The sequence below is a fragment of the Coturnix japonica genome, chromosome 8 (assembly GCF_001577835.2).
Source record: "Coturnix japonica isolate 7356 chromosome 8, Coturnix japonica 2.1, whole genome shotgun sequence".
Classification (NCBI taxonomy): domain Eukaryota; kingdom Metazoa; phylum Chordata; class Aves; order Galliformes; family Phasianidae; genus Coturnix; species Coturnix japonica.
In genome coordinates, this window is record NC_029523.1 from 10,319,897 (window position 1) to 10,336,662 (window position 16,766).

The 16,766-nt window shown below is 34.4% G+C and overlaps 1 protein-coding gene and 1 long non-coding RNA gene across 2 annotated transcripts; both read right to left on the minus strand.

Annotated features, from left to right (window-relative positions):
* Positions 1–637: 637 nt before the first annotated feature.
* On the minus strand, positions 638–2,871 carry LOC116653755. Its single transcript, XR_004308153.1, has 5 exons — positions 2,813–2,871; positions 2,256–2,291; positions 1,631–1,669; positions 887–904; positions 638–673 (listed from the first exon to the last, which is right to left on the minus strand). It is a non-coding gene; the product is annotated as an uncharacterized LOC116653755 (long non-coding RNA).
* A 1,659-nt stretch (positions 2,872–4,530) lies between these two features.
* Positions 4,531–13,570, minus strand: LOC116653771 (putative ferric-chelate reductase 1). The gene is made up of 9 exons (XM_032446295.1): positions 13,541–13,570; positions 11,046–11,241; positions 8,493–8,629; positions 8,209–8,300; positions 7,828–7,936; positions 7,102–7,128; positions 6,701–6,739; positions 5,920–5,964; positions 4,531–4,605 (listed from the first exon to the last, which is right to left on the minus strand). The coding sequence occupies exons 1-9, from the start codon at positions 13,568–13,570 to the stop codon at positions 4,531–4,533; spliced, it is 750 nt and encodes a 249-aa protein (XP_032302186.1).
* Between the last annotated feature and the right edge of the window lie 3,196 nt (positions 13,571–16,766).

Consider the following 16,766-nt stretch of genomic DNA (forward strand, 5'->3'; position numbering starts at 1 on the left):
CTGCAACCTGTGAAATACATCTAAGAATATATGTAGAAAATATCACTTTTCTGACCGCATTTTAGTGAAGTCTAGGGGCATATTTCTACTCCTTTTCAATCTCACCTACCTGAACATAAGTAGAACCACTGCTCTGCTGCCTTTGTCCACTCTATACAGAAAGAAAATGATGTTATTCATTTTAAAGAGGAATTGTTTAAGTACGATGACATTTAGTGAAAAAACCCTATTAAGCCTACTGAATGGTTTGAGTGAGTTTCTTCTATCTTTCATTGCTTTATTTATGCCATCTCAATGTGCTACAGTGATAAATACTTCAGCATACAAAGATAATTCACAATGACAATTATTTATATAATGCATTATGTCATTCTGTGGTATTTCTGGGAAATTAAAACACAGAGGCTTTCATGTTTTGTGCTTACAGAACACAGCTGCAGTGATTGTTGATCAGCAACCAAAAAGGACATTAACTTTGGCGTAACTACAGAAACATATCTGCTTTATCACTGTAGTCTGTGTACCATTGATTTAAGATATCCATACTAATTTATCCTCAAATAGGTGAGTCATTGCTCAGTTTACTGAGGCAGAACTTGAGATAAAGCACAAAGACCGTGAAAGAAAGAACATCTACCTGTATTATGATCCTAGTAGCAGAATTGCCCAAACTCTGTAAAACAGAACAGGAAAAAAAAAAGCAGCAGAGATCATTGAATTTGATTTGGTAAACAGAGAATTTCTAGTTCTACCACCTTGCTTGGAATAATAAAGGAAATGGGAGCACAAAATGGGACACCATTTTGAAGTTTGACCATTTTGAGGTTTGACCCCATGAGGAATTAGAGAAATCATGTTAAATAAAAAGAAAATAAAAAATGCTTACCTGCGGGTAGGTATGACGCTGCAAATGAAAACAAAAACATTTAAGTATTCTGCACAAAGGCTTGTCTAAGCAAGATTTTGCTGCACAAAAGGAGCCCTGTCTTTTCATTACAATACATGACCAAATTTGGAAGAAAGATCTAGGAAGGATAATAGATTAGAAATGGATTTTAATATTCATTCACATTGGAACAAGTTTGAGTAGGGAGTGGACATCAGAAAAAAAAACAACAACAAAAAAAAAAACAACCAACCAACCACACGTATCAGTTTTGACATACAAACTCACTTTAACCACGTTAAAGTAAAACTTTCTTTTGGCTGATTATGAGCTCAAAGTAAGTAGAGTGGAAATGTAGTTCTTTAAAAATAAGTATAGAAATGAATTGACACACACACAAAAAAAAAAAAATGCAGTAGAAGCAGAAAATCAAAACTATTCTGAAACAAGCACATTATATTTATCAAGACATTTGGAATCTGAAGTTAATCAAATACCCCTGCAAGTGGTAATAGCAATCATAGAATCATGACTAAGATTAAATATTTGGCCTGTCATATCATGTAGATGCAGTTACTATCTCACTATCGTCTTTCCCTGGAAGTAATTATGTTCCTAGGACAAACCCCGTGTGACAATGATTTGTCTCCATGTGTGACAAATCTTTCTGACAAATTAAAACATGAAGCTACTTAAATGCTCCTTGAGTAAAAACTTTGAGAGTGGTAGAGAGAAACTGCTTACCACAGGTGGATATGGGTTGCTGTTGGGAATGACCACTACCTGCAGACAGAATGGATAAAGCTGTTTGTTTACTCATCACAGGCTTTCCTTTAAATATCTTAGAAAAACAAAACAATGATGAAATCTCTAAATTTGCAAGCATTGATAATAATACTACGGATCATTACCTTTAAAAAGTACTACTGTTTTTTACAAAAATTCTTAACATACACTACCTGTCAAACAAGAACGTATACAAGGTTTACACAAGAGCATAAGGAAACCTGCTTCCAATCAGACAGTGACTCATCTATAAAGGCTGTAATGTACTACATCCTAATGTACTACATCCACTGGTTTATACATGCGTCCTTTATGACATTTTACTATCCACCAAGAGTTGGAAGATCAATCCAATCTATATTCAGTGTTCCACTATAGGAAGTATTAATATTAGCTTTATTTTTCTAATAACTCTTTAGATACAGCTAAGTCAACTGTCAACAAAAGCCACTGCTGCACAGAGATGTATTATAAGGCAATAAAGATTCAAATCAAATTTTTGTATAGTACCAGTAAAATAAAAGGAGTCATGCCAAGTTACACCTGTATGAAATCTTTCTCTGAATTAAAAAGGTGTGCTTACCTTCTTACTAGAATCCGAACTACTTGCAGGAACAGACTGTAAAGAATACAGGAAGACATACTTTGCTTAGGTGAATGTTTGACAAATTAACTACAGCACTATCTTCCACACAAATGTTACAGATAATTACAGTATTTCCCTAGATTCCTAAACAAAACAACATTTTGAAGGAAAATAAGACTGTACTGGTAACTGACAAACCAAGAACAGGAATAAGACACATGGCTTATTTCTTTTTCAAACACTAAAAAGTTTGTTTGTAATAAAAATAAACTGCTGGTAGGAAAAAAATAAAAAACAATCAATTCTACCTTCATCGAAAGTATGCAAGAAAAACAGTAAAACCACTAAAAAATAATCTACTGTTGAAATACAAGCTGGTATAAATTGGATAGACCATAAGAAAAGAATTGTTTGTTGAAGTCTTGTCTGGATATAATAAGTAACTACTGGAAGACTCTTATTCCCTTCCATATATTCTGCTGTTGTTCAGCAGAAGTTGACTGCAGCTGCTTAATAAGCTGAAAATGAAAGCATGTTGGAGAGCACAGAGTTACCTGGCCGTAGGTAAGAGTTCCATATGAGGATGCACTCTGAAACAAAATATAAATCAGTTCTTTATTTCCACAATCAATGGTTAACTATTGAAGTTAATAGTTACTGAATAGTTACTGAAGGGAAACAGTTACTGAAGTCACTTTTTCCCTTCTTAGAGTATTTACACTTCAAATAAACTTAATTTTAACTACTTAACAAGCAAAGACAACACAAAACTATTTTGAAATTGCTTGACAATGATTGTAGTAAAGTTTTTTCTAACAGTCACAAAATTAATGTTACTCTATCACAAATGAAGTTTACACTTGCATATTAAACAAAGATAATTTAATTGGTATAATAATGATTTGATATATCAGAGTTGGTATAACAAATCTTATACCTAAAGTTAAGCACGTGATTAACTGGTTTTCTTAGCTAAGGTTGCATTTCAAAACAGGCAGTAAAAAGTGTATCATATTTCTGCCAGACTCTTTACATTCTCTCGTTATTTTCAAAATGGAAAATAAGTTAGATTTTAAAATGCTTTTTTCCAAAAGTGAGAAGGAAAGAAATACGATTATGAACATTTCCCCACTAGATACAGAACTGTTGGATTTAAAGTCAAAGACTGTTTATGAAAAACAACAGGACTTACTAGGCAATATCTGAACAGATAGGCACTAATAGATTACATGCATTAAGAATTAAGAAAAAATCCTGACATTTTGGTAGACTAAGAAGATTTCTTAGAGACAATGAATGAGTAATACTTTTTAACTCTTGTTAGGAATTTCAGAATAGTATCTCAGATCACCAACATTTTCTTTAATATATTTAGGAAAAATAATCTAACTCTGTATAAGTGAATCTACTGCAATCTGCAATGAGGAGGTGAGTTAATAATTGTAGTAATAAGTGACTAGTAAACAAATAAGCAAATAAATAAGAAACAAGTAAATATATAAGCAGCTTACATCTTTACACGCATTCTGGCTATATGCATTGGCAGCACCTCCCTAGGAAGAAAAAAGACCACGCAGTTATTTCTCTGCCATATTTGCCTTTAAGGAAAAAATGTGCTTCAGACAATCTCAGTTTTAACTGATTCTTAAATGGAATTTGTAAGGAACAGATGATAGGGAGAATGCAGTAAATACTGTTAATATGTGAATACCCACACATCATAGATAAGAGGAAGGCACACTATCACTTTACACGTTAGGGAACATCCAGTGAAATACATGAAATCTTTTAAAATTCACACTATTAGGAAATTGTTTTAATTAAGTCACATTAGATTAATAAATTCACAAGTGTCCCTGCCACACATGAGATGATGAATTCCAAAAAAAGAAACCATTAAAAAGTGTAGATTGATTTTGACCAGTCTTGTCTTAGGTAGAAGGGCAAAACAGAGAACTCGTATCATGAGCACTACTTTAGTGCAAAAAAAAAAAACAAACAAGAAGAACACAAAAGAACCAACAAACAAACAAAGAAAAAAACAACCCTTCAGTGTAAAAAGTAACCCTTCCAGTCCTTTCTTTTGCTGACTAAAACCTGTACCTTTCTGTAAAGCTTTGTAATACCCCAGTTTCCCAACTACTTCATACCACTGCGTAAATTGTCACATTTTTCTTCTTCTAGCTTTCTCCATTATTTTCCTTTTGAAACAGAAATTTCTAAAGAATATTCAATAACATAATTGAAGTTTCTATGAATATAGTTATATTGGCTACAATAAAATAAGTATGAGAACAGGTCTTACTGGAACACATCCACTCTTGCTTATTGTGTAGACAGTTCCACTCTGAATAAAAAAAAGAAACAAAAAACAGTAAATTATTCCTAAGGAAAAAAAAAAAAAAAAAGCAGACAGTAAGAAAGCGTGGCCAGGAAAAAAAGAAATAACACATGAAATCCTGCTATTCATGGCACAAAAAGCCAAGCAGCTGATAACGTGCACAGACAACTTTGGGACAAGGAAATACAGAAGTTACCTGTTCATTCACAACTGCCTGGAACAGTTCTTTTATTATGAAACATTAGCCATCATCTGGATTTCATATAACACTGTCATTGGTCAGGCAGCCTTTCAGAGTCCATGGGTTGTTATACTACATGACTTGTATTTTAGAAGAAAAATAATTACTTCAGGCAGTTATATGACCAGATGAAAAATTAGCCTTTAGAAAAGAGAATATATTATGAAGGAAAGAGATGAAACGTAGAGAAGTCTGAATTTAGTTAAAGTAATCTTTCAAAGTCTGGTAATTCCTCTTACAAGTATTGGAAATGGACAAACGGAATGTTACCAGGTAATTCACTAATAAATATAATTACTGGTAAGTAGTTAGAAATATATTCTTGGGAAGCTCAGTTCAAGCAATTTAGCGATGTCAGAAAGCATTTGACAGTACAAACAGGTATGTAATGGTAGTGCAGATTATTAACTAAAAACACAATCATTCTAATCTGACTATACATTTATCTGACTGAAAAGTTGAAGAGATCAGCAAGAATACAAATACATTTATTTCAGAAATTTTAGAAGGCTAACTAGGCAATGAATTCCCCGAACATTCAACTGCAAATATAAACCTGTGAAACAAGTGCTGTAGACATTATTCTGGTGTTTTAATATATGCATGAATATCCCGCAAAGTTTTGAGAAATTTTGCAAATTGTAGAGAAGACAGTAAAAGTATAATTGTTCCTTTTATTTTGATTTCCTGGATATGAAATTAGAGAAACGCCCAAGAAATCAATTAATAATGAGTACATTTTCATTACACCAGATGTCTCTAGAATTACAAAACAATGCCTATGTTTGGATGAACATGCATACACATGGGTGTGAATTCTCTAGGAGTATGGAATAAATGTTTCCCTCTCCAATGGGTCCGGTTAATGCTCGGTAAATCAAAGGTGGTGAAACAGCTTATAGGTCAAAATGCTGTCAGCAGACATATTGAGTTTGACAGCATAGCCCAGTCCAGCTACTGCACATACATAACTTCTGTTAATTAGCAGAGACATTTCATCATCTTAATATTGTTTTCAACTTTATTAGTTCAGGGTTACTGAAGGTAAATGTATAAATGTTGGAAGTTAGGATCCTTACCTGACCACTAGAATAGCTGCTCTGAGAGGAACCAGAGGGTTGAACCTGTGAAGAAATGAAAATGCTACTTGCATTCAAGAAAACTGATTTTCATGTAAATTACTTTCAGAAAAGAAAGATCTAACTTGTGGGGAAAAAGGAGAAAACACGAAATTACTGTGAATTCATTCCTCTGATACTATTATAATTATTTCAGAGATCTTTAAAGCCAAGGTATAAACTAGTTCAATTGGTAAAAATTAACATAATTCTATTGCTTGCCATAAAACACTCCCATATCACCTCTCTCTGTCCTCATATACCATATCCATCATCAAGAAGCAGATCTAAACTGGTAAGATCATTAAATAGTGTCAAATTACGCAACATTCAAATGAAAACTTTTTAGTGATATGACTACATAGTCATTAGACAGTATGAAATGTGGGGCATGTTTTCTGTGAGGAGGGAGAGAGGTGAAATGTTTTTTCCCTGAGCTGAAAGACAAATTTCAAGGAAAAAATATCAAACATCTATATGATGATTTAAAGAGTATAATGTTTTATAAAAAATAAACAATATAATATTAAAAATAGACAATATTGAAAAGATGCATAAGCAAAGAAGTAGTACAACTATAAGGATAGACAGGACAAAAATAAATTGAACCACAAAAGAATAAAGATGTGATGAGAAGTAGCTTTTGTCTAGGTTTAGATATATACATACATATATATACACACACATTTTTATTTTATTACAATTAGCAGTATAATGATATCTTTACAGAAGTAATACTTACCACAACACATCCACCTTGTCTTGTGTATGTCCCTCCACGCTGTAAGAAATTACAGGTTCAAGTTACTGTTTGATGATTTTTTTATAAACACCAAGTTATTTCTAAGAAGAAACTAAACTGAATCAACATTTATGGCCTGGGTAAAAGAAGTCATTTCTTGATTGCTTATAATACCTTACCTGTTGTAATAATCTAATTTGATATTTAACATTATCTCACTAAAATACCTTCAAAATTAAATACAAAAATGTACACATTAATAAAGTTCTCACAAGGAATATAATTTGGATGCTATTATAAAACCTTTATGCTACAACTATGAAATAACTGGACCAGCAAGACAGGAATCCTAAAACTGAGGTAAGTGAAACCTGTGAAATTGTAAAAAAAATTGTTCTTACCTTGCTGCATTCAATTTCTATCATAAGCTGGGGGGACAGAAGGGGGGATGGGGGGGGAAAGGAAAGAAGAGGAGACAGTTACAAATTATTTAAAGTTAAGAAAAAAATGATTATAAAAAGATTATTATCTGAAATAAGAAAAACATTTGGTGAGGCAAAAGACAGTAAGTGTTTACTCAGAGTTAAATCACAAGATGACATAAAGCAGGGCTGCTCCTGTCAAGTCCAACTTTACATATTTGAAAATATTTTACTTACTTAATCTGCTTCTCTCTCTCTTTTTTTTTTTTTTTTAATAATTGCTTAATATAAGCAATTTCTGGTCCACAATAAATAAATTAACAATTTATAAGAATATTTATTTATGTCAATAGTTCCAGTAACTGAGGCAGCAGTAATGTACACAACAAAAGAAAAGCAGAGTCCTTTTTATCACCACTTTTCTCTTTTCTCTGTGCAGTGTATTATTTTGATAACCAAATTATTTGCTTCCTTGCTTCTATGGAAGACAGAACTATTCCTTTTTTATTTTATTTTATTTTTTATTTTTATTTTTTCCTCTCCTTTGATCACTTTATTAAGATGATTAGGCATCACCATTGAAAATATCTGATGATTATGGCCATGGTAATGAATATGTGACACCAAACGTGTATCTTGCATCAAGTCAGAAATATCTTAACTGACTGCAGAAATTTCTAGTATGCCTATGAACTCAAAACTTACCTTCCTCTTACTTTTTCCTGTCCCATTAACTGACTTAGAATGTGTAGATGTGAGAGTTTTGCTTTCAATTCCAATCCAAAATTTCTCAAGATCTTGAACAACAGTTGCACTGCAAAGGAAATAAAACAGTTCATTTATCTTTTAACAAAAAAAACCTTTACCAATAAACACTTTTTTCCTCTCCCTCAGTCAAGATAACCTACTCTATATGAATATGGAGGAGAATTTTGAAAAGAATGGAATCATTTTCCAGAACACTTATGACAAACTATGGAAAATGGCTGTGACAAAACAAAGGTGTCAGAAACGACAGCATAAATTCATGTCAAAACATCACACAGAAATAAATTTACAAGTCAAAGAAAAAGAAATATTACTTACATGAACTGAAGATCTCTAATGTCATCTGGAGCAACCCATGTTGTTGTAATCTTTTGCTTCAGATCTGAATTTGCATGACTTACTGCTGAATTCTGCAATTAAAAACAAATTATATAAGACACAAAAGTGATTTTTGTCTATACTTGGGTAACTGCATTTACTACATCAGGTAATGTATTTATTAGGTTTTCACATGTCTTTCTCAAGAAAATCTACATTTTTAAACTCTGTAGATGAAATGCCTTTTGCCATTAAAACTTCTTTTGTCAATAGGAAACACGTACCGTGATGTTATGACATTCCAAGCCTTTTGTGTTTGGATCTGTAATTTTAAAAGTACCAACAGGAACATCTCCTCCTGTTTCTCGAGCTTGTAGATTAAATTCTTTAAACCCAACATCTTTGAGGGCTTCTAGGGTCACTGCAATAACAGACATTTTGAGAAATTTAAGTTTCATACATTATCGAAACCACTTAAATTTTTAACATTTAATTTCTCCCCTCCAGAACATAACTGGATGTGCAGAAGTTAACTTCTTCTTAAAAGTTAAAATTTTTTACAATTCTTAATTATATTAAGACTTATTACAGTTCTCGTTGATTGTCAAGACTGACAACAAAGGAAAAGAAAGAAGTTCGAAGAAGCATTTAAGTGTAACTAAGTGTATTAGAAAGCAATGGAACAAATTCCTGACGATTTTAAAAAGTAATTCTGCTCTACTAAATGTCTAAAACTTTCTTATTAATTTGATTTGCTCCCCTGTGTACCAGAATACTGCATGATGGTCCTGATGACCAGGATGTCATTTATTTTCTGCCTAATTAGGCCCCAAAAATGTCAAAACTGAAAAAGAACTGCATTGCTTTCTGCCTCTTTTTCAAAAATAATAAAATTTAGAAAAAGATCAACATTTGCCTAATTTGAATTGCTGAATCTTTTGGGTGTGTGTATGTGTTACAACTGGAAAAAATAAAAGCTAAACAATTTGTCTCTCCTAGATTAAAATGAAAAATCAATAATTACACTCAGTTTCACTCAAAGTTTACTGCTGAAGGAACTCAAATTGAAAACACAAATATGGAAAAAAGCAGTTTCATATTATAAATATCCAAACTGAAGCTAAGTTTTAAGAAGTAATATCAGAATTGCTATGATGTATTATAAACGGTACTGATAATGCCAGTATTAATCACTTCCACAAATAAAATCAGGAAGATCCTTTCTGTGAGGTAGATGTGTGGCACTCCTCAAAAATTAGTGTCAGTAGTTAAGAACAGATAAACCAGGAATGACAGTCAAGTAAGGGATCAACCATATCTAAACTATTTAATATTTCAAAACACCCATATAATTAGCCTTTTAATTTGCCATCAATTTCAGTCCTAACACAATGCATAGATGGGATAGCATTCAACAATTTAAAGGAAGCATAGATGCAACTGTAAGGTTTGCTGTATGGCCTGTCATAGGTGCAATAGGAGCAATACACTTATTGGAAGGGTAGCCTACTGAAAATAAGTATGGGATGCTTACAACCTGATGCAATAAAATCATAGAGTGGCATGGGTTGAATAGGACCTTAAGGATCTTCTAGTTTCAACCCTCCTGCTGTGGGCAGGGTTCCCAACCACCACCAGACCAGGCTGCTCAAAGCCACATCCAGCCTGGCCTTGAAAGCCTCCAGGGATGGGGCATCCACAACCTGTTCCAGTGCATCACCACCCTCTGAGTAAAAAACTTAATTATGCAATGCTAGAGTGTGGTTAGACAAAAAAAGGCTAAAAACACATAAAGACTACTAGCATCTGGGATTTGATAGGTAAGTCTATCTTGTATAACCTCACAGAACAGTCTGCGTGCATTCAAAACCCATCCACCATTCTGTTGGCAATAGTGTTCTAAAAACAGCTCTCAGTAACAAAACAGCAATCCTATTCTTAAAGGAGTTATTGTGTTTTTCCAAGAATAAGAGTTATAACAGGACTCTAGTGCTTCTCCATTCCTCCCCCTAGCCATCATTTGCCATGGAAACATATCTGTGCTACAGAGGTCTGATAAAACAGAAGCCCAGCAGAACAACTGATATGAACAATGCTTACTTTGAGCTACTGAGATACAACAATGGAAATGTGACACATTATAACTCACTTACGCTTCTGTGTTTGTTCTACCAAATGATTAAAGCGGCACTCTCACGTCACTAAAGCATGACAGCACCATGAGATGGCAGCGTAGTGTGGAGAAATAAGGCTGTCAAGGTGCTCCATCCAGAGAATTACTCAGGATTAGGAAGATAAAAAGCCAAAATAGCCCCACCTCCTGCAACCTGATAAAATCTGGGATGAGGCTCTGACAAGCATGACTCAAAGCATTTCACTGTTGAGTTGTCACATATAGGATCCTGAATTTTTATTTTCTTGTAGGTTTACAGCATGAGTGTCACCCCTGGATCTCTTTGCACTGCACAGACCTGATACAACAGCAAATACTCAAACAGGTTGCTAAAGAGCAACTAATTATTAGTCCAGTTTGACCAGATGTCTCATAGGATTTTACTTCTGTCACTAAACTTGCAGCATAAGCCAAAATACATTTATCAGAGAAGGAAAAGAGAACATAAATTGAGAATATAGTTTTAATTATATAAATGTGAAAACATATATAGATATATATGAGTCATTAAAAAAAAAAAAAGAATAATCACAAATACAGTTGAATAAGATTGAAATTTAAAAAAATAATTAGATACATCAAGAGAGAAACAGGGCAACCCTGGTTAAGATTGGTAGTTCTAGAAGACACAAATAAAGATTTTAGGTCATTCAGATTATTTTACCTTGGATTTCATTTCCTGGTTCAAAGCTATCAAAAGATACAGCAATAATATATGGCGGTGGGGATGTCTGCGGTTCATTTTCATAGTTTGGTAACAAAGAATCACAATCAATTGAAGTATTTGCACGTGGAAAACCAAAGGTTCCGGGCAAAAATATTCCACAGAACAAAAAAACTAAGCAGGAGCGTCTCCTCATCTGTGGAAAAGAGGGAAACAATTTATAGCAGCAGCTTTTTAGTGGTTGCCATAGCTAACAAACATCTGAACTTCTCCAAAGTAAGAAGCAGAAGAAACCCATAAAGTTTGGCTTTTGTTGCATTCATATATTTTGAAGAAAATAAAATAAAATACATAAATACATTGTCAAAACAGTGCAATAAATGAAATGAGTGCTTTCATTTAAAAACACTGATTTATTAACTGAAGCTTAAATTCTCTGGTCACACGACAGCAATTCATAATTGCATTATGGCTGAGGACTCTAAAAGGATTTACACAAACTTCCACATTGTTGAGCTGGCAGATTTAGCCCAGATCTGTATACAAGAACTAAGATCTGAGTTTTGCTCTCTCAAGCTGTTCTTGTAGAAATAACCATGACTAACAAGTTCTCTTTTGATTGCTTCACCTACACCCCCTTCAAAAAACAGCCAACAGCCAAGAAATCTACTGCTAAACGCCATGGAGAACTCTCAGTTTTCCAAAGGAATCATTTCCTGAAGGGTTTAACATAAGACCTTCCAGTTCCCTTGAAGCATTTCCAACACGATGTATGAGATGTACCCAGTTTGTAACATCTACCTCTGCATCTTAATTTATGCATGAGCACATAAGATCATTTGGTTCTGTACAAGCTAACTAAAACAAAGAACAGAATAACCAGGAAGAGTGTGTGGGGGGGTAAATATTCACAACAAATATTTATTTTTGCCTTTGTCTCTGAAGTGAACTTAATTTTTTTAAAAAGAATCAACAGACTGAATTTTAAAGAGATTTCCTACAACAATGTGATGAAAGTTTGCATGGTGTCACAATCAATAAGTGTAGCAATCAGGAAAGTTCTATACGCTGATTATCATGTCTTTAAAGAAGATGGAGAATACCCCCCTCTAAATTCTGATGAAAATATCATTTCAATTGGATCCTTGTAAACACTTTGTCTTGGTATCACAGTCTGCTGGGTGCGGCTGCCCAATTTCTTGTGAGTATTTTAACATAGTCCACCTCTAATTAAATTTTAAATACAGTATGTAGGTGTTATTATATTAATAGAGGTGGTAAACAGTGATTTAATATGAACTAGAGTACGTGTTGTTGAAATCTTTTTCTGACTCATGCTTAAGACGGAAAAAAATCTGTTTTTAATTAGATGTTCTACTTCAAAGCAGAGAGTTCTTAGCACCCGTACAGCTAGGACTGGAAAAATCTGGAGCTGCACTCTGCCTTGAAAGAAAACTTCTCTAAAACCTCCTTTCTCCTCTGGAACCTTCTTCATCCTTTTTCTTCTAAGAATACAGCCAGAAACAAAAGCAGATAAAAAAAAAAATTGAGTTGTCTTCTCTTTGCATTAGCTGTCTTTATAAGGATTAGAGGACTACCCAGAAGTCTTGTCCTATCATCTTTTCAGAACTGAGAATAAGAAGAGATGTTAGCATTTAACAAAACTCTAAGTCCTGACTTGAATTCCAATACCTATTCAATGAAACCATGGTATCTTCCAAAATAAATTTACATTTTTTAAAGAGAAAAATGCTCAAAAAAAACAAAAACGAAAAACCACAACAACTAATGATATCTAGTTATCACTAATGGTAATTAGTTATCCAATAAAAGCATGGAATTCTAAAAAAAACCAAAACCTACTAGATTCTAAATAACTTAATGAGAAAAAGTAACTGGTTCGTTCAGGTATACATGGTCAGTTCCATTGCAACATTCTTCCCTGAGCTGCCTTCATATCATGGAAAAATTCTAATTTATTTATTTATTTATTTATTTTTTAAAATCAGAGATGCAATTTCATCTTCCCATAAACCTGGATGACTTTCATCTCTGCAGCAATTGAGATGTTACCTTAAGAATACTCTTCTTCATTTAGTCTAATATGACTTCAGGTCAACAATTAAATCCCTGAGTGGTATTTAGTTTCCTACTACATTCAAAATTTAGTGGGCCTGGGAAGAGGCACTTTGGTGGTTTTGCCTTGGGCAAACTTCTGCACTGAAACAAAAGCTGTTTTAAAACAATCATAGAGGATTTCATTAACATGATAAATTCTTTTTATATAATTTGAAAAAAACTACAGTCCTAACAAGTGTATCCTGCCAACAGTTCAAGACTTGGTCCCATATGCCCTCTCCAACTGATTCTTTAGGAGTATTTTTCCCCTTTCTTTTCTCCTCCTAAACATTCCTGGTAAGCCGTAGTGTTTAGCCCCTGAGAATCAATCTGACCAGTTGGTGTGCACCCTGTCTACCACATCCCCAGCAACACACCTTATCAATCAAGCGCTGATGTGTGGGCATCCTCCGGTCCCTCAGGGGTCAGCGTGGATGAGATGCAGCCCAGGAGCACAAGTGCTCAGCAAGATGAGAGAGAGGAGGTGACTGTCTTGGCCAATCCCGGGCAAGGCGGGGAGCCAATGCGTCCAATCATGCTTCTGTCTGGAAATTAGGACACCGCAGGTGGGACTCTCCTGCCCAGATGGGGTGATGACAACACACCCCATGGATGAATCATGCCCCCTCTGACCTTCAACTAGGCATTAGGGACGGGTAAGGCTTCTGAAGGCTGGCAACCTCAATACGTTGATTAAAATCTGCAAAATTGTGCTATACAAAAGCCTTACTAATATTTCATGAGCAATCTGAATAAAATATTCCATGCTAGTCGATTTAATTTGACCTCAGAGCATCCCACTGCTAACTTTTTGCATTTTTACTCCTTTCTATTCATTGCGAAAGACAAGGAAAAATTCAATTCATGGTAGTGCTGCCAAGCATTTTCTCATAGCAAATAGTAAATGAGGCTGTTTTTATCTCTTGTCTCTTGAGAAAAAGATCTGAAGTTATTGTGTCTGACCTGCACTGAAAATTAAAGAGACTTTACATATATTTTCACAGCCTCTCAGCTGAAGATTAGAACAAGTCCAGAATCAGAATAATGCATAACAGATACTCGCTTTTAACCAGGGAATATGATGAAATCCACGAACCTAAAGCTGTTCACACAAAAATTCAGTTTCTTCATGTTTCTACATTTAAAACAAGTTTATAATTTAAAATATTGATGGCATTTGAAAGACATCATCTATTTTTAAAAATCAGCATATTTAACTGTATTCTTCTTCTGTTAATCACCTTTAATTACTGAGAAGTATTTTATTTATTGTTCCATTATGAAATACACCACTTCCTATCTGCTACTGTCCACCAAGGAAAAGATTATAATCTTCCTCTCCTTACCATACCACAAAACTTACCGATGATATAAACGGTAATGAAAATGTATGCTGCACAGCACAAATACAATAGCACACCGTGAACAAATGACACAACAAGGAAATGTCAGCTGGTAGAACCAGAGACAAATAAACAGCTGGGATCTTACAAATGTATACATGCAAGACTTTTCTTGTATGAAACACTCAGGCCTCTACAAAGACTAAATGTCAGCAGAAAGACTGCAACGCCTTCACCACCAGCCAGACACTGATGGGTGATCAGAGCCACCAGAACTATTACTCCTTGTAGTGATGCACAGGACAGAGTAGTCAATGAACACTAGGTTTGGCAGGCAGATTTATCAATGCCAGGCAATGAATTGCTGCAGTCTTGATAATGTTATGAAGAGACATAGATAAGACAAGTAGTATGCTTATGTTAGCTACAGCACCAACAGAATACTGTAATGTGTAAGCTGGTAAGACCTCAGACCATTAGTTTACAATGTGACAGTTGTAAACTTGGTCTTCTAGCCCCTATATAACATTGTTTGTGATTTATTAAAAAAACAAACAAACAAAACAATATTTCCACTGCATCAAACATGGGATGCTCATTCAGTAATAACTGTTCTCCAAAACTGGCACTAAAAAGAAAGTCTTTCTCAGGTCCCCACACTTGAAAGGACAAGTCTGAGTTCATAAATTACCTGCCGACTGGTGGTTTTCCTGCTCTGGTGTGATTGCAAAGTTTGCTATTCACTGAAGCTACAGTGAAAGTGTAGATCAACTCTATGCTGTATGCATGTGGAATTCCCTGTGTTTGGAATGCATATCCTTTCTTTAGAATAATGACATGAAGCGTGTGGCACCAAGGGTTTGTCAATTCATTTTTCAAACAAGTTGATCTACGGGGAGAGTGATCAGAGTCCAGAGAACTGGGGGGAACAGAATCCCTGCCAGGCAATGGGAGAGAATTTTAAATGATACACGATGGACAAAAGGAAAACCATCTGCTCACTCAGGCAAGCATTACTTCTTTGGTATATGCAAACACTAGCAATGTCTTGTTTCAGCCAAAAGCTGTTTACACCAAAATCAGACTAAGCAGCCTGTTTCCTTTTCTTCACTGACATCAGGACCTCCAACTGTCCCCTTATTAATGAAATGAAGATAACAATCTCCAGCATGTTCTCTGCAGTGCGTGCACCAAAAATTAATTCTGAGCTGCCAAAGTACATTGCAGCCAGATATGCTAGAAAGAGTAACAAAATTTAATCTATAGTAAACACAGGTATATAAATAACAAGGTAAAAGATGTAAGGTTATTTTCATCAGGGTCTGGTATCCTTATTGAATTGCTTTGGTATTTCCAGTAGGCAGTATTGATAAATCACTGCATCTTGGACTTTGCAGCAGAACTGAGAATCTGTTTGCTTATATACCTCAGGTGTGCTAGCAGATAAAGCATCGTAACACTAATATTTTTCAAGAGGAAACTCATATAAAAACTGCAAACTCTGTACAGTGATTTGTAAGATTACAAGTATGCACTGTGCCTAGAACAAGGCTCTACCAACAGCGGAACTCAAGCAACATATTAATCGCTTACTATATACCATGTTGCTAAAGGTCAGGCCTATGGATATGAAGATGCAAGATTATAACAAGCCATCTTTCATGGAGAACTCTGAACTGACTCTACTAAACAATAAAACAAGCAAACAGGGAGTGAAACCCCTACACACTATTCTCCATAATTCCGACAAAGAAAAAAAAAAATACTGAACATACTTTCCTCCTCTGAGTTGCCAGATGCCCTCCAAAGATCATTCAGAACTTTTCTGTGTACCCTTCTCACTCAGAAAGGGAAGGTCAAGAAAAATTCCTACAAATGCTAAAATAAAGTTTGCTTTCCTAATGCTTACCTTGAAGATCAAAAGGAAATTTCTGCAATTTAAATAAAAATATCATTCATGTCCAATCAAAATGAAAATGGCTTGAACAGTATTTATGCTATTAAGACAATGTTATCTGAGCTGCAATCCTCCAACACACTTTCAAAACCTGGAAAGCATTCAACTGAAGTTTAGAAATGCATTTTTGTGATCTAAATTTACTGTTGAGCTTTCTTACTAAGCTATGCAAATTATACCATAGTGATTATGAAGACATTTATTTACATTTTATTTACAAGCAATATTTCTTCCTTGCCACTCTTCAGAGCCTGTTTCCAAGGCCTTTAAATATTCCCACATTTTTTTGTTTATAGGTAAACA

Excerpts from the sequence above, each read along its gene's own strand:
- LOC116653771 (XM_032446295.1), bottom strand. The coding sequence starts at position 13,570 with ATGCCCACACATCAGCGCTTGATTGATAAG. Across the intron at positions 8,630-11,045 it reads ACCAGGAAATGAAATCCAAG|TGACCCTAGAAGCCCTCAAA; the intron begins GTAAAATAATCT and ends CTGTTATTGCAG. Across the intron at positions 6,740-7,101 it reads TAGAAATTGAATGCAGCAAG|CGTGGAGGGACATACACAAG; the intron begins GTAAGAACAATT and ends AATTTCTTACAG.